This window comes from Salvelinus sp. IW2-2015, linkage group LG23 (assembly GCF_002910315.2).
Source record: "Salvelinus sp. IW2-2015 linkage group LG23, ASM291031v2, whole genome shotgun sequence".
NCBI lineage: Eukaryota > Metazoa > Chordata > Actinopteri > Salmoniformes > Salmonidae > Salvelinus > Salvelinus sp. IW2-2015.
Genome location: NC_036863.1, coordinates 37611978 through 37629872, shown reverse-complemented (window position 1 = coordinate 37629872; position 17895 = coordinate 37611978). Strand labels below are relative to the sequence as shown.

General features: G+C 42.5%; 2 protein-coding genes across 2 annotated transcripts in view; both read left to right on the top strand.

The window, feature by feature from the left end:
- LOC111951042 (EH domain-containing protein 1) overlaps nucleotides 1–10741 on the top strand; it is a 24908-nt gene extending 14167 nt beyond the window's left edge. The window contains exons 2-5 of the mRNA XM_023969014.2: nucleotides 2681–2778; nucleotides 8543–8955; nucleotides 9088–9252; nucleotides 9641–10741. Of these exons, the coding sequence (XP_023824782.1) occupies nucleotides 2681–2778; nucleotides 8543–8955; nucleotides 9088–9252; nucleotides 9641–10162 (1198 nt within the window). The 3' untranslated portion in view covers nucleotides 10163–10741. The remainder of the gene's footprint in view (nucleotides 1–2680; nucleotides 2779–8542; nucleotides 8956–9087; nucleotides 9253–9640) is intronic.
- Nucleotides 10742–11580: 839 nt separating this feature from the next.
- LOC111951043 (adenylosuccinate synthetase isozyme 2) lies at nucleotides 11581–16899 on the top strand. The gene is made up of 13 exons (XM_023969015.2): nucleotides 11581–11848; nucleotides 12463–12565; nucleotides 12663–12731; nucleotides 12836–12886; nucleotides 12984–13050; nucleotides 14314–14421; nucleotides 14527–14608; nucleotides 14883–15009; nucleotides 15110–15264; nucleotides 15424–15548; nucleotides 15709–15806; nucleotides 15935–16084; nucleotides 16187–16899. Exons 1-13 carry the CDS (start codon nucleotides 11624–11626, stop codon nucleotides 16237–16239), a joined length of 1413 nt encoding a protein of 470 aa, XP_023824783.1. The 5' UTR covers nucleotides 11581–11623; the 3' UTR covers nucleotides 16240–16899.
- The last annotated feature ends 996 nt before the right edge of the window (nucleotides 16900–17895 follow it).

Genomic DNA, 17895 nt, shown 5'->3' with positions numbered 1-17895 from the left:
AAGCTGCCAGTTGAGGACTTGTGAGGTGTCTGTTTCTCAAACTACACACTAATGTACTTGTCCTCTTGCTCAGTTGTGCACCGGGGCCTCCCACTCCTCTTTCTATTCTGGTTATAGCCAGTTTGCGCTGTTCTGTGAAGGGAGTAGTACACAGCGTTGTACTAGATCATCAGTCTTTTGGCAATTACTCGCATGGAATAGCCTTCATTTCTCAGAAAAATAATAAACTGACGAGTTTCAGAAGAAAGGTATTTGTTTCTGGACATTTTTAGTCTGTAATCGAACCCACAAATGCTGATGCTCCAGATACTCAACTAGTCTAAAGAAGTCCAGTTTTATTGCTTCTTTAAATCAGCACAGCTGTTTTCAGCTATGCTAACATAATTGCAGAAGGGTTCTCTAATGATCAATTAGCCTTTTTAAAATGATAAACTTGGATTCTAACACAACGTGCCATTGGAACACAGGAGTGATTGCTGATAACGGGCCTATATAGATATTCCATTAAAAATCAGCCGTTTCCAGCTACAATAGTCCTTTACAACATTAACCATGTCTACGCTGTATTACTGATCAATTTTATGATATTTTAATGGACAAATGTGCTTTTCTTTCAAAAACAAGGGAATTTCTAAGTAACCCCAAACTTTTGACCGGTAGTGTATATTGACTCAGGGGTGTGACTACATATGTAAATGTGATATTCCTGTATTTCATTTTCAATAAATTAGCAAAACTATCTGAACAGGTTTTCACTTTGTCAATTTGGGGAATTGTGTGTAGATGGGTAAGGGGAAAAATCTATTGAAATAATGATGACTGTTAGTGAGAAAATCAACCATAAATTCAAGAATTTCAGACAGGTTGTCTAGTCTGGTAGAAGCTTAGTATTTATTGAGTGCTACCACAGGGTGGAGGTGTTTCAACATAAACCTGCCAGGGAGGGGCTATTAAAAGGTGAATGCAAAAAGAGTCCCAGATTTACTATCATTAGACTCTCCCCCTCACACACCCCTTTACCCACTCTTATCCAATGTCTTAGTTCCAYTAATTTTCCTACGGTTTATAAGAAATTCCTGGTGTACCAGGAAAACACCCAAGAACTCAATGAACTTACTTTCATTTTCACAATCCAGTCCCTGGATGAGTCAATCCAGTCCCTGGATGAGTCGCCTTCATGAATCAGCCCCCTCCTTTTCATTGCAGGAATATCAGTGATATTACCAGTCAGAGTTTCAGTGTACTTGATAATAAATATATTTTCCACATCAAACGTATAGTTTCACTCTGTGTCAACAATGTCAATATTTGGACCTCAGTATACTTCATGAAGAAAGGTGACTGACTATGTGAGGCACACAATAACTAAACTAAGTGGTGGGTGGATAATAAGAACACATACACATTATCCTTGGAAACACTTCAAATTAGCCTAAATAATTCCCAACATTTTTTGGGGGGAGGAAACGTTTCATGAATTAATTCACCGTTTGTCATTATATACCTTCCATATTTTAGGCCATACTGCTTCCATTTCATTCGCTCAAGGTTGTAGTAAATGTGAATGCAAGAATCTGTGATATTACCAGTCAAAGGAGTTTCAGTGTACTTGATAAGAAACATATATTTTCATATCAGCTGTCAGGTAGAGAGTGGGGATGGAGCTTTCATGCAGATGCAGGAATACCCACATGCAGGAATGCCTCGATGCGGGCCGCAGTCACACATTGCAGTCATTAGGGGTGCGTTCATAAAAATTCACTCTGGCTATCGATTCCAATTTCAGAGCACTCTCATCTGTGTGCCAGAGTGCAGAATAACTGAGTGAAAAGGAAGCTTGTACAGAATAAAAATATTCCAAAACATGCATCCTGTTTGCAATAAGGCACTGAAGTTAAACTGCAGAAAATGTGGCAAAGAAATTAACTTTAGCCCTGAATACAAAGTGTTATGTTAGGGCCAAATCCATTATATCACAGAGTACCACTTCATATTCTCAAGCACGGTGGTGGCTGCATCATGTTATGGGTATGCTTATCATCTGCAAGGACTAGGGAGTTTTTTAGGATACAAACTAAGCTAAGCACCGGCAAAATCCTAGAGGAAAACCTGGCAGTCTGCTTTCCAACAGACAGCTGGGAGACATTCACCTTTCAGCAGGACAATAACTGAAAACACAAGGCCAAATATACACTGGAGTTGCTTACCAAGACGACATTGAATGTTCCTGAGTGGCCTAGTTAGTTTTGACTTAAATCGACTTTAAAATCTATGGCAAGACTTAAATGGCTGTCTAGCAATGATCAACAAACAACTTAATAGCGCTTGAAGAATTTGAATAAGAATTATGTGCAAATATTGTACAATCCAGGTTTTTAAAGCTCTTCGAGACCTACCAAGAAAGATTCACAGCTGTAATCACTGCCAAATGTGATTCTAACATGTATTGACTCAGGGGTGTGAATTTACAAAAATATCTAAACAGGTTTTCACTTTGTCATTATGGGGAATTGTGTGTAGATGTATTAAAATCGATTTTCCCTTATCCAACTTTTGAATTCAGGCTGTAACAATGTGGAATAAGTCAAGGGGTATGAATACTTTCTGAAGGCACTTTTGTGGTTAATTACTGTGGTAATTGTGTAGTTGGGCATCATCATCATCACTATCTTTCTCCCAGGTTTGTGTGTGCTCAGATGCCCAACGCTGTATTGGAGAGCATCAGTATCATTGACACCCCAGGAATCCTGTCTGGAGAGAAGCAGAGGATCAGCAGAGGTTGGTAGTTAACAGCCTATATTCATCGTACCATTTAAGGTTCTGTTGACTTCCCCATCTCTTTCTTCTCTTTCTGCATCCTTCTTTCCCCTCCCCTCTTTTGCCCTCTTCCTCCATCTTGATCCTTGATTCTGTCTCATGATTATTATTTTTTTCTGAAAAAAGGACTACAGTTCTACTTTAAGGTTGGCCGATCCAATGATCATGTAATGTGGTCAATTTCATTTAGCACGTTTTTGTGTCCCTGAGAATGCAGATAAATGCTGTAGACATTTGGTACATCCTAGTGAAGCAGTGAATGATCTGCATTACAAGGCCTGTGTTTGACACATCCTAGTGAAGCAGGGGAATGGCAGTGAATGATCTGCATTACAAGGCCTGTGTTTATAGCCGTCCTGTTTTATATTACTGCTGAACTGCCTCTGACATTCTGAATTCCTGCGTGATCTGCGTCAGACCACTGCCTCTCATGCATGGTTCTAGAGCAAGTGTATTGGCGAGTACTGTGAAGAGAGAATGTCAGAACCTCCCCCTGCCATACACCATAACGACAGAATGGGTGTGAGTGCCGTCCCACTCTGAGAGAAATGACCTGACAGAGAGGAAGGCCGCCAGGAAACGGTGGGGGCCTCAGAGGGACAGGGGTGGAAGATGGAGGGTAAGAAAAAAAATGCTGACTCCTGTGCAGCAGTGTGGCTGCCCATTAGGGAAGGGTTGCTAGTTCAACTCAATGTTGAGCCTGGAACCTTTGAAGTCATCCGAAGCATACATTGAGCTCTAGGGCAAGGTTTGAAAAACTTTTTGAAGTCAGTGAGAGTCTTACTCTTTGCCCTCTACCCTTCACCCCAGTGTGGTTGTGAATGAGAGAGAGCGTGATGGGATGTGTGTGTGCCTCTGACCATCAGCTGCGCAGTGTCTATAAAGATGAGCCAGACAATGGCGTTAGCTGAAGAACAAAACAGGGGTTGTTATTTACACTAATCATAGGCGTTTACGCTTCATTTGTTTTACCCTGGTGCGAGCGTCCTGGGTGAATAGTTAGGCTCGCCAAACTGCCACTGGGTCACCTCAGGGTGAAAAAACACTTCCTGGGAACATAAGAGAGATGATGGTAGGGAGAAAGTGAGAACTTAGTGTTTTTTGTTGTTGTTTTTTTTACTACAACCTTGGCGAAATGAAAGTAGACTTGGCATGTTTAGAACTCTTTGATGTTTGAGTGCTGAAGGCAGGATATCAAATGAGTGTTTGAAGTCCAGGGGAATTAATGAGAATCGAAAGATGGTGTGCTGTACCGTACTTACAAAGCACTTAACTGTAGATGGGAGTCAGGGACTGGGACGTTACGCTGGGCTTTCATGCACTTACTGGAGAGGATTGAACACTTCTCATAACCCACTGTGGCCTATAGTAAATCACATGCATGCTCACATGACCACTGAAATGGGGAAGATTTGAATTGACATTCCTACACCGTATATTGAACCATGATACAGATGCAGTACTGAGGTTACAACATTTTGTAGAGTACTTATTGTGGTCAGAATTCAGTGCCGTTTATTACAAAGGGGAAGCCCTGCTACAGTCGTTACTCAATGATGGAAAATGAGGTGGTTGGTTGTCGTTAACCCAAACTGAGTTATCTCTCTAGAACACACGTACTACCACTACTACACACAAAGACACGTGCGCGCACACACACACACACGAGGGAGTGCACACACACTCACACACAGGAAACCCACACCAGAGTCAATGTAGGGTCACTGCAATATACTTCCCCATTGTCCCTGTGACTGGATCACAAATTCTCTCATCCCACTCCAAACTTCCCCTTCATTTCCCACTATTTTTTTTGTCATTTATGAATTAATCTATTAGTGTCTGTCAACAGAATGTCTTTGTTGGCCATCGTAGTGTTTTATCAGCCTCAAAGTGATACTTGTCTCCATTTGCCCTGGCTCAGACCTTGCAAGGGCGGTTAATAATGTCAAGTCTTCTGACTATCTGTCTGCTCCACGGTTGCTTTACATTTCTGTTAATCATAATACTGTGGCCTGTTTCACAATATGGGGGGGAAAGTACGCTATTTAGCTGCCTTACTTTTGGGGTGTTTGTTGGACTTTTCCTTATAAGGACACTGCTGTTTTCCCCCAGGGATTTACAGCAGTGAATCGAGGCTACTACTTCATCTGTGAAGGGAAGGCAGGTGAATGAGGCGATGTCCTTGTCACTCTAGCGTATCTTGCAAGGTTCAGTTAGACAGACCGTTCATTATTTACTGTATACATGCTGAAGGTCCTCGGTGACTCCAAGCTTTCTCCCGGGTGTCGGGTGTCAATAGCATTCCCTCACACTCAGACAATTCTTGGCAAATTTAAGGCTGGTAATTAAAGGGGTTGCTGTGTCTGCTGTCAGCAAGTGAGCTGGAAGAGATTTGAACCCATGTGGTTAACCGGTGATAAAAGACAGCTTATGCAACGTGGCTGGTTCCTTAACCTTAAAGGAGAAGGAGTGGTCATGTCATTGGCGCTTTATGCCTGTTTTTATTTCAGAAACGTATAAAGTTTAGTTTACACGTACGTACATACACACAATGAACCGTTTAACCTGAGGCCATATAGGATTCCAAAATGTTGCAAAAGCAGGCCCTTTGCAAACAAATAGGTCATTAGCCATTGAATTGTGGAATTCAAATGCCCATTCCGTGAACATATTCCTAGATCCTTCCTCTGTTCTAAGCCTTTCCATTAACTGGAGAGGGGATACTGTGTGGAAAGCTGACTATTTCCCATAGTGATACAGAGGAGATAGTTTTGAGACGTGTGTCATACTGCCCAGGCTCCAGTTCGATCAACCAGGACATTACAAATGTTTCTCCCTAGTGGCAGGGGGGAAAGAGTTGAGTTTGTGGCACTACCATGTACCAAAGGAACCAGTAATGTAACTCTCATGAAACAAGGCCAGGCAGTAGGGTTCATGACCTCTGACCAACTAGTATAAATCAGGAAGAGGACCACATTGTAGGAGGTGATGACAGTGAACCACCCCCTCACTGTCAGTCTTTGAAAACAGTGCCTGATGTCTTACCGTGTACGTGCACAGATGCATACAAACAGGCCTGTTGCTTTCGGACAGGCAGCCAAGCATGTCTTATTTCTGAGCCCTGCAAGGATGGTCTCAAATTCCTATTCTGCTGTATGCTTCATAGGCGCCTGAGTATAACACTGACATTCTCTGCCAGATCAGCATGCAGTGTTCATTCTCACCCTAGGTACTTCCCCATTTTTCTATCATTACATTGAAATTAGAAATCATCTTTGTAGGTTTGGTGTCCATTGTCAATTCCATGCGTGCGTTCATAGCGGATATTTTCTTTTTGGAAAAGTGAAGGAAGAAGGTATGCTGTGCCGAGAAACTGAAAAATACCTTCCATTTAGATGCACTTTCACCTCAACCAATTAGCTTCCATCAGGGTTGGGGGCAATTCCACTCTTTAGTTCATGGAAGCTGTGAGAGAGAAGTGGAGTAGAAGAGAATACATTTTATGAATCCCTTTGACTTGAAACAGCATTGACCCGTGACCTTGTCTGTATCAGGTGGATCACTGACTAAGATGATAGATAATGCCTTTTTTGTTTTGGGTAGGCCTGACAAGCCTGACACAGTTGATTGGGTGGTATGTCCCTTCATCCCCCTTGTGATTGCGCTCACCTTTTTAAGTCAAGTTACCCTTTATTTCACCAGAGATTGGTTACTAGGTTAAAATATGGTGTGGTAACAATTAACCTTCAGATGAAATGGGAGGAATTGTGACAGGCAGTGCTGTTTTTTCTCGCCTCCATGTAGATTTGATATCCCGGTCTTTTATTACCTCTTTATTACCAGCATATACCTCTTTTAAAGTGAGTAGAGATAATGAGGAGCTGTTCTCGTGGACTCTTGACTTTGCCAGGTCACGCCCTCATTGGATCGGTGCAGAGATCACACATCCTGCCAACATCGACACAAAAACCAGACTGATGGAAGAATACCTTTTCAGTCTTTCACTGGGATTAGATTCACTACTAGTTCTTGTCTATAACTGTTCTGTGCTTTGTCACGTATTTGTACGTTTTATGTGGACCCCAGTTAGAGCAGCTGCTGCATTTGCAGTAGCTAATGGGGATCCTAATAAACTAAACTACAGCCAACATATTAGGACACTCTGTGCTTATTATCCTTGTGAATAACATGATTCTAACCAACTACTGTACTGTTTAATTGACACTCATTGTTGAATCTTGTCTCTGGACTTTCCCCAGTTGCTAATGATTAGTTGAGCACTAATCCTGGGACAGACAGGAAAAAGGAGGAAGGTCAGGTTTTACACACACAGGTGGATGGCTTTATAGGGCTTCTCTTCTGGTTTAATCAGCAGAAGTTAGATCATAAATCAATGAGTTGGTACACCTAACTTAGGTATTGCATATAAAGGAATAGCTCTGCAATATTCCCAATGGAGCTCTAATGTATGTGTGAGAGGGGAAGAGCCGGTGAGATGGACATTTTTGTTTCTCGCTGTTTAAATAAAATGCTGAGTCAGACTCTTCTCTGCCTTGTACATCCCATTTTTTTTTTTTTTTTTTTTTTTAACTGGCCGTTGTAGTTTCTAATAAAGGGATTGGCCACAACTACTTCAGTATGACTAGTATCAGTGTTTTGTCTCCACCTCCAGCACAACTTGCCAAGGCAGAGTGGTGCCCTGCTGCCCTCTAGTACAATTCAGAATGAACAAATCACTGTTCTAAGGTGAGGAAGAGGTCTCTTTGTGGTCCCAGTGTCTCCACTGCACAATTTATGCTCGAAAGGCTCCTTCCTGTTTGTCATTCAGGGGGGATATGTCCACATGTGGAGGTGGGTAGAAGACATCCTCTAGAAATAGAATGGCTAGAATGGACCCAGCCTAATACATTTAAAACATTACTGAATGTCTTGTTTGATGGGACAAATGTCATGCATAAAGCATTTGATCTCATTCAGTCTTGATTTTCTTTTGCATGCTTGAAAACATGAATCCTGTACTATTCTGAACTGAAATATAAGCTAGGCTTAGTGTTCAGCAAATTGTGCTCCAGAAAACAACTATGAATCAGTCCCGACGCTTATCTTTTTAGAACATGAGGATGAAATTTGAGGCCTAAACTTGCTTGCATCATCACATCCATTTCATAAGGCTTTACTAGGCGTGTCAGGTGACATGAAATGGACTCCACTTTATCCATTTCTATGTTCTGTCGGTCATTGGTAAAGAGCAAAGCTCTGCTCTGGGCATTGTTGGTGACACACTGTGAGGAGAAGGAAGTCAAGGTTTTCCTGGCAGAGGAATAACACATTTTGTCTCTCATTGTGAAATATACCTGTTTTGGTATCTAGCTGGGTCTGTGTGTCTGTTGCTGTGTGGAGCGGGACCATAGAGACCGGATAAGCTGGAGTGGCACTGGATTCTGAGCTGATTGATATGCATAGAGAAACAAACATACTCTTACTAGGAGCGACTCACACATTCTAAATCAAGTTGGTGTGGATTTATCTGCATGTTTTCACTCCTTACATAATCACAGATCCAATAAACTTGTTGGACTGTAATTTGTTGACCACATCTCGTACCATTTTCATTTGATTTAAATGTTAAACTTCTGATAAAAGGGTTTAATTCCTATGGATGTTTTGAAGATTTCATACCCCTTATGACAAAACAAACAAACCATTTTCCTCTTCTCGTCAGGCTATGACTTTGCTGCAGTGCTGGAGTGGTTTGCAGAGCGTGTTGACCGCATCATTCTGCTCTTCGACGCCCACAAGCTAGACATCTCGGATGAGTTCTCTGAGGTGATCCGCTCCCTGAAGAACCATGAGGACAAGATGCGGGTGGTTCTGAACAAGGCTGATCAGATTGGCACACAGCAACTGATGAGGGTCTATGGCGCCCTCATGTGGTCTCTTGGTAAAATTGTCGGTACGCCAGAGGTGATCCGGGTGTACATTGGTTCTTTTTGGGCTGAGCCACTCCTGGTCGCAGACAACCGTAAGCTTTTTGAGGCAGAGGAACAGGACCTTTTCAAGGACATCCAGGGGCTACCTCGGAATGCTGCTCTGAGGAAGCTCAATGACCTCATCAAGCGGGCTCGCCTCGCCAAGGTGAGACCTGGGTCTTAAATGTTGGGTTTATTAATATTTATCTCTGGAAACAATTACTGTATTGTATAACCCTCATTGTGCCAAAAATGTGTTTAGGTCCAGATATGATTAATTTAGTCTTCCTCCCTCCAGGTCCACGCCTACATTATCAGTTCTCTAAAGAAGGAGATGCCCAACATGTTTGGGAAGGAGAATAAGAAGAAAGAGCTGATTGCTAACCTGGGGGAGATCTACACGAGGATTGAGAAAGAGCACCAGATCTCACCCGGAGACTTCCCCAAACTAGCTAAGATGCAGGTACACAAATAGTAATTATGTTAAAGGAGAACTTCAGCGGAAGCTGAACTCGTGGATACCTTTTTTTTTTCATGTCTCTGCGTGCAGTTTGAAAGAAGTTGCTCACTAGTGTTAGTGCAATGACTGGAAGTCTATGGTAACTGCTAGTAGATACCGTAGACTTAGTCATTGCACCAATGCTAGTTAGCTTTGGCTTGCAAAACTTCCTCTAACTTCCTTCATATTGGATGCAGAGGCATAAAAATGTCCATGAGTTCAATCTCGAAGTATCCCTTTAACCAAAGTAGCCATCGAAGTAGTGATATCAGTAGTTGTGGTGATGAGCATTGCAGATACCTTTCCTTGACTAGAACTCCCCTGACCTCATTTCACCTTTATAAACACACAGGATATCTTGGCTAACCAGGACTTCAGTAAGTTCCAGGCGGTGAAGCCCAAGCTGCTGGAGGCTGTTGAGGACATGCTAGCCAATGACATCGCCAAACTCATGACCCTCGTCCGCCAGGAGGAGACAGCCATACCCAGCCAGTCAGTCCAGGGTGGCGCCTTTGAGGGCACCATGAACGGGCCTTTCGGCCATGGCTATGGCGAGGGTGCAGGCGAGGGCATTGATGAGCTGGAGTGGGTGGTGGCACGAGACAAACCCACCTACGACGAGATCTTCTACTCCCTGTCTCCTGTCAACGGCAAAGTGTCAGGCGCCTTGGCCAAGAAGGAAATGGTCAAATCCAAGCTGCCCAACACAGTGCTGGGAAAGATCTGGAAGCTGGCCGATGTAGACAAGGACGGATACCTGGACGATGAAGAGTTTGCCCTTGCCAATCACTTGATCAAGGTGAAGCTTGAGGGGCACGAGCTTCCCACTGATCTGCCAGAACACCTTATCCCTCCCTCCAAAAGGGGACTGTAGAATTGTAAATCTTTCATATATATGGGATGGGCCTGAATAAATAGAGGTTTTTCGGAGTGAGTGGGATGAGTTAAAAGGAAAGGTGTAGTATTTTTGGCCAAAGTAAATGTGACAGTTGGTGAGTGTTGAGAAGAATCATTCTGGTTAGGGTGTTGTCTTACGTCAAATGGCGCAACAGCCGTCTGCATAACTGCATGTCGTGTTACAATGATTTCATCTGATGTGAGACAATGAAGGAGGGGGTGGAGATCTAGGTAGGGCTATGAGAATGGTGTTGGGGTGAAATTAATGTTAGACTGACTATATGATAGTTAGCATAGTCCATTCAAAGTAAAAAATATTTAAAAAATTCTCTAACTTCTTCACCTGAATCACTTATCTTCCTTAGTACTTATTTGTCTTACCATTATCTTTATCAAAAGGCCTTTGTTGTAGTTATCAAGTTCAATCTCCACTTTGGGACCTGCTGAATTTATTGTGCTTCAATTTATTGTCTGGCCATTCCTTTTCATTTTTTTCTCATGTCACAGGTCACTCAACAAATCAAACGATTACAAAGAAATAAGGGTAACTCATAAATATTCTATTTAAACCTAGTCTTCCATTAAGTTCGATTTGTGTCAGTGTAGTCAATTGTTTATTCTACTTACAGATTTATAATCATGATATAATTTCTAATCAACCATTTGTATCTTTATATTTTCCTAACGCCATTGTAAAGCAAAGTATTCTTAGTCTGAAAACAAGAGTTTTTGAAGGGGGAATATAGATGCAATCATATTGTCACGGATTTAACACTGACAAACTAGTGTCTTGGACGACCTTGACTAGCTACTACCTGGTGTCTTTTTGAACATCTGTCTGAAAACGCTCCAGTAAACCATGCATTATGTAAAAAAATAAAATAAATGACATGCATGTGATCTAGCTTAAGCTAAACTTTGTGCATTTTTTTTTTTACCTCAGTTTTCCAGCCCATACGCAGAGGCTTTCCAGTATAGGGCTTTTGATTGCAACAACAAAATATTGTCTTTCCACTCACTGGTACCAGGGAATGTGGTGGGCTGGGCATACAGTATGCGTTGTCAAGATATCTGATCAAATGTATTTATGGAAAATCAATTAACGATTTGGGGGACAGTACCAGTTTAAAAATCCTGTTTGATCCCTGGCAGTCACATCTAGCCTTCAATGCCAAAGTCGCTTAAGTGTTGTATGTAGAAGTGGCTCTAGCCCTCAAATGTTAATATGTACATTTTGTTTTTTGTCTCTTTCGAAATAAAATGTTTATTCAAATACATTTGTCTGCTCTGATAAGACTGGATCAAACATTCCCGAGTAAAAGCCCAAATTCGTAGTTCAGTAGCTTTCTGCTTCAACTGAAGTAAGATCAGTATGAAAAAGCACACTTCCTTTAGGAGAAACCCGCTAATTTCATCTTCCGGGAACGCACAGAGCAGCATGGCAGCAGACAGCACAATGCCTAATGGCCAAGAAACGGCCTCCTTGAACGGAGAGCCTGCTTTCAAGCGACCTCGGGAGAATGGACAGGTCGAGTCCCTGCGGACTCCGAAGGAACCTCGGAATAAAGTAACCGTGGTCCTCGGTGCGCAATGGGGAGACGAGGGAAAGGGGAAAGTGGTTGACCTGCTAGCAATGGACGCAGACCTAGTATGCAGGTGTCAGGTACGTAGCTAGCTATTCTGACTAGCAACCTAATGTTCGCTAACCCAGCAAACACAAGGCATTTGAACTTCGCAAAAATACGGAAGTCGTTAGGCTGCGTTAGCAAGGCCTAAACAAAACCAATACGAACTAGTGTATAACAATATTTAGTAATCTACTTATTAGCCACTATTATCATGCAAGTCTACAAACTAACCGTACCGTGGATCGCTATAGCTAAACTTGCTATCTAGTGTGGTAGCTGATAACGACCCCCAACAAATGTGTTATCTAGAGATTACTAGCTATAGTAGTTACGAACTGGAGTTATCGAGATATCCTTCTCGGTTTCCGTGTTAAAACACTACCTACATTTGTTTCATTTGACTAACTTTGACCTTGTGATCAGTGCCCTATTTGCAGTCAAGATAGATAATGGCACTGGCTGCTGCAACACAGAGAAGCCCAAGGCATTAGAATGTGTTGGATGTCCCGTGCTAGTGTGCAACGTGTCCATATGTTGTACTACATTTCCGTTTAGTTGCCGTTCAAATAATGCCCTACCAGTTGGCTGCTAATTATCAACAGAACTGCTTTTCGTCTCTTCGTTTTCATGTAAATATTGTCTCGTCCAGGGAGGCAACAACGCAGGCCACACAGTGGTGGTGGACTCTGTGGAGTATGACTTTCACCTGCTGCCCAGTGGAGTGCTCAACAAGACGGCTGTCTCATTTATTGGTGGGTTGACCCTCTCACTGGCACTTCAGCCTCCAAGCTGCTTTCACTTATTTGGATTGCTATTCAAGTCATCCCTAACTGAACTGGTTATTCACAGGGAACGGGGTTGTGATACACCTGCCTGGGCTCTTTGAGGAGGCTGAAAATAACCTGCAGAAAGGCAAAGGTAAGTATTTGCAAAATAAGAGGCTTGCAGGAACGATGAGAGGGTTGAAAGGGTGATGGATGAATGAAGTGGAACAAGACCTGCAATTTGTTGTCTTTGTCCAGGACTGGAAGGATGGGAGGAGCGGTTAAAGATTTCTGACCGTGCACACATTGGTAAGTCTGTATGACTCGGTTGTATGTTTTGCAAACCTATGGTTTAGTGTTTTGCAATTCCATTAATTTGTTCTTTCTTTGCCTCATCTGTTCATAGTGTTCAACTTCCACCAAGCTGTTGATGGGATCCAGGAACAACAGAGACAGCTACAGGCGGGAAAGAAGTGCGTGGGTTTTACTGTATGAGAAAGTGATAATGAGTATCTGGGCTCATATTAATAAAGCATGTCCGAGTATGAGTGCTGATCTATGAGACTTTTTGTGAAGACGAGCCCTCTTAGTTTTACTATACTATTAAAAACATCACCATGTGGAGATTTTTAAATACACTACATAACCAAAACACCCGCTCATCAAACATCTCATTCCAAAATCATGGGCATTAATATGGAGCTGCCCCCCTCCCTCCTTTGCTGCTATAACAGCCTCCATGGACCTCGCTTTGTGCACGCGGGCATTGTTGGGCTGAAACAGGAAAGGACATTCCCCAAACTGTTGTCACAAAGTTGGAAGCACAGAATCATCTAGAATGTCATATGCTGTAGTGTTAAGATTTCCCTTCACTGGAACTAAGGGGCCTAGCCCAAACCATTACTTCTCCTCCACCAAACTTTACAGTCAGCACTATGCATTGGGGCAGGTAGCGTTCTCCTGGAATCCGCCAAACCCTGATTTGTCTGTCGCACTGCCAAATGGTGAAGCGTGATTCATCACTCCAGTGAATGCGTTTCCAGAGACCAATGGCGTCAAGCTTTACACCACTCCAGCTGACGCTTGGCATTGCGCATGGTGATCTTAGGCTTGTGTGCGGCTGCTCGGCTTCAGTACTCTGTGGTCCTGTTCATTGAGCTTGTGTGGTCTACCACTTCACGGCTGAGCCATTTTTGCTCCTAGATGTTTCCACTTCACAATAACAGCACTTACAGTTGACTGGGGTATCTCAAACTGACTTGGAAATGTGGCATCCTATGATGGTGCCATGTTGAAAGTCACTGAGCTCTTCAGTAAGGCCATTCTACTGCCAATGTTTGTCTATGGAGATTGCATGGCGGTGTGCTCGATTTATACACCTGTCAGCAACGGGTGTGACTGAAATAGCCAAATCCACTCGTTTGAAGGTGCGCCCGCGTACTTTATTAGTTGTAGAAGTAGGTCATTTTTATTAGTTGTAGGCCTATTAGTAGATGTCCAGCAAATGTTTTATGCTGTTAATGTATGTTTTTCTTGTTACAAAGTATTGTTTATTTTTCATTTGGACACTTGAAAACGAGATCCTACAAAATGTCAAATAAATAAATATGGTCCGTGATTGCAGCTATTAAAAAATGAAGTCATGGTAGCCTTTCTGGGCTACTGCCAAGGCAGTGTTGTATATTCCTTCTGTGGCACTCCTGAACGTCCACTGTCTGTTTTTGTTTGTTTTCCAGTTTGGGAACCACCAAGAAGGGCATTGGACCTGCCTATTCTTCCAAAGCTGCTCGTAATGGACTGAGAGTCTGTGACCTTGTGTCTGATTTTACCGTCTTTGAGGAGAAGTCAGTACAAAAATAGTTTTTAAGAATGCATGGTGATACTTTCAAGCCTTAACTGTATTTAAGTCATTGATGTTGATTGGTAGTGGATGTCCTTTTCTTCCACAGGTTCCGTGTGTTGGCAGAGCATTTCCTGACTATGTACCCCAACCTCAATGTTGACATTGACAATGAGCTGCAGCAACTGAAGGTAAAAAGAATATTGCTTGAATGACATATCTTTACTTAAATAAAACGTTGGACTTATCCATCACCTGCCCAGGATGCAGTCAGGGATGCTAGTCCAGTTATGTCTTGTTTTTGAGGGGTCTCTTTATGCAGGTTGGTACCGTCTCAATTGAGCTGATTCCTTGTAGCACAGCTCTTGTTAGTCTTCCAGGAGTGAACAGAAAATGTAAAAAGATGCTGAGAGGCTTCTCTGTGCTCCATTATGTGTTTAGTCACTGATTTTCTTTCTTTTCCAGGAGTATGCTGAGAGGTTGCGTCCACTTGTAACAGATGGGGTGTACTTCATGCACAAGGCCCTCACTGGGCCCAGTAAGAAGATCCTGGTGGAGGGAGCCAATGCAGCCCTCCTGGATATTGACTTTGGTGAGAACAGAAGGGGTTGAGAGGGTAAAATTATTATGCTACTCTGCTGTTTGCCATTGGAATATAATTTGAAGGAAGTGGAATAATTTGTATTTGTCAGGTACCTACCCATTTGTGACGTCCTCTAACTGCACTGTTGGGGGAGTGTGCACTGGCCTGGGTGTGCCCCCGTCCTATGTGGGGCGGGTGTATGGTGTGGTCAAGGCCTATACCACCCGGGTAGGCGTAGGAGCTTTCCCCACTGAGCAGGACAATGTGAGTGGATAGAATTTGTTGTGCAGAATCAATGTTGTGTGCTAAGTCTTGCAGTATGAATTTGTTGTTGCATAAACATACTGTCTCTTCCAGTACTTCATATTTGCATTCAGTTTTTTATAGTGAATCCCAGATCTGACTGCTGTTGTTGTGGTCCAGGAGGTTGGCAACTTGTTGCAGTCCAGAGGGAGGGAGTTTGGTGTGACGACGGACCGGCAGCGCCGCTGTGGCTGGCTGGACCTGATTCTGGTCCGATACGCCCACATGGTCAACGGCTTCACTGCGTAAGGCTCAGTCTCTCCTCCTGCTTGTGTTCTTCTTTCTGGATGTGTTCCATACTGTATGCATTGTAATTATTGGAGCACAGTGTTCACCCTCCACTATGTTCATTTGCGGTCCACATATTCCATAATCATGTTTGACACGACTGTTCCTCTCCCACAGCATCGCTCTGACCAAGCTTGACATCCTGGACACGCTGCCAGAGATCAAAGTCGGTGTAGCCTACTCTGTTGATGATGAGCCTCTTCCCAGTTTTCCTGGTAAATTTCTCCCTGTCTGGGAGGACTAATCTTATATTGTTCCTTTCACTTTACCATTAGATACACTTGATTTGGCTTGACCTGTGTGCTGGGTAGACTCCCATCTCATTCTCTCTCTCCCTCTGTAGCCAATATGGACGTGCTGACACGGGTGTCCGTGAAGTATGAGACGTTACCTGGATGGTGCTGCAGCACTGAGGATGTGAGGTGCTTTGAGGAGCTGCCCCCTCAGGCACAAAGCTACATCCGCTTCATCGAGAACTTCTTGCAAGTGCCAGGTTAGTCAAGAAAACAAGTATGGGGATTAAGCAGCCTTACTAAAACAGTCTTATTTTCATAATTGATCATATATTCACTGTGAATTTTGTTTCACTTTTCAGTGAAATGGGTTGGAGTTGGGAAATCCAGAGAGAGTATGATCAAGCTGTTCTGATCAGTTGGGGGTTTGGTAACTGATGGTCCATTTGGGTTTCTCGCCAGCACAATAGCTGCTTTGGACCATAATGATGTTTTGTTGATGAATACTTAGATGACTATAAACCTTGGGTTAAAGTCCCAAAGTCTGTTCTGCAGAAAATAAAAACATCACCAGCAACGTTGTTAGTGAAACGTGAAGTAACCTTTTGAGGTTCACTTTCACATCGACACTTCTGAACAGTAATACATAACTTGCATTCCATAGCTTTCTTTAGTTCTGATATGAAAGACATTATTGGTGTATTATGGTGTTTATCCTCCGTAGCTAGTAACCATCCCAGGCTTCCATCAACCTTTTCATTCCATTTCATTGAACTATTGTAGTAATACACATTTTTACAACCCTGTAGGGGTTCGTAATATATATTTTTCAGTTTCTTTTCAATTTTAAAATGACCCCACCTTGTAGTAAATGTTTTGCACAATCTTTGCTTAAAGTTATACTTCTGAAGTTATACTCCTTTATCTAGTTTCCCAGAGTCCGATGAACTAGTGGATACCATTTGTATGTCTCTGTGTCCGGTATGAAGGAAGTTAGAGGTAGTTTCACGAGCCAATGCTAACTAGCATTAGCGCAATGACAGGAAGTCTATGGGTATCTGCTTCATTTGACTCTGGGGAAGTAGATAACTGGCCTCATTGCCAAAATCCCTAAGTATCCCTTTTAAGGGTCTTGATACTAGACCAATGTTTAGAGGCCTCGTAATTAGGTCTTTCCATGAGCTGGCATGTTGTATAAATTAATTATAGACATGATTTGAGATGCAAAAGAGATGCTGTCTGAAAGCCTTAGTTTCATATTAATCATTAAGATCAAGAACTTGGGATTGCACTCGAACACACTGGTTGGTATTTAGAAAATGTAGAAAACCATGGAACTCCACATTAATAATGTATATACAAACTACAAATATTTTCCATAACATTTCATTCAGTGTAATTCAAAAAGGAAACGGTATGCTTCTTCTCACCTGTTACAACCCTAAAATTATCAATAAAATAAGTGTCATTGCTATTCTGTTTGAGTTTTTTGTTATTGATAGTATCTATCATGTGTATTTGTTTACTTTTCAATGTATGTGGAGTAATTGGTCTGCTATCCAAGTCAATGATATGCTTCTATCTTTATAAATAAGTACATTTTCAAGACTATGGCTGTGTTCCATAGCATTCAAATCACATTTTATTTGTCACATGCGTTGAATACAACGGGTGTAGACCTTACAGTGAAACACTTACAAGCCCTTAACCAACAATGCAGTTATAAGAATAACAAATAATTAAAGAGCAGCAGTAAATAACAATAGCGGGGCTATATACAGGGGGTACTGGTGTTGAGGTAATATGCACATGTAGGTAGAGTTAAAGTGACTATGCATAGATAATAAGAGTAGCAGCAGCGTAGAGGGGGGAATGTAAATAGTCTGGGTAGCCATTTGATTACCTGTTCAGGAGTCTTATGGCTTGGGGGTAGAAGCTGTTTAGAAGCCTCTTGGACCTAGACTTGGTGCTGTGCGGTAGCAGAGAGAACAGTCTATGACTAGGGTGGCTGGAGTCTGACCATTTTTAGGGCCTTCCTCTGACACCACCTGGTATAGAGGTCCTGGATGGC

Bases quoted from the DNA above. Each gene is read 5' to 3' on its own strand.
- LOC111951043 (XM_023969015.2), top strand. From the start codon at position 11,624: ATGGCAGCAGACAGCACAATGCCTAATGGCCAAGAAACGGCCTCCTTG. The intron at 12,887-12,983 runs GTAAGTCTGTAT...ATCTGTTCATAG, and splicing joins TTCTGACCGTGCACACATTG to TGTTCAACTTCCACCAAGCT. The intron at 14,609-14,882 runs GTAAAAAGAATA...TTTCTTTTCCAG, and splicing joins ATGAGCTGCAGCAACTGAAG to GAGTATGCTGAGAGGTTGCG.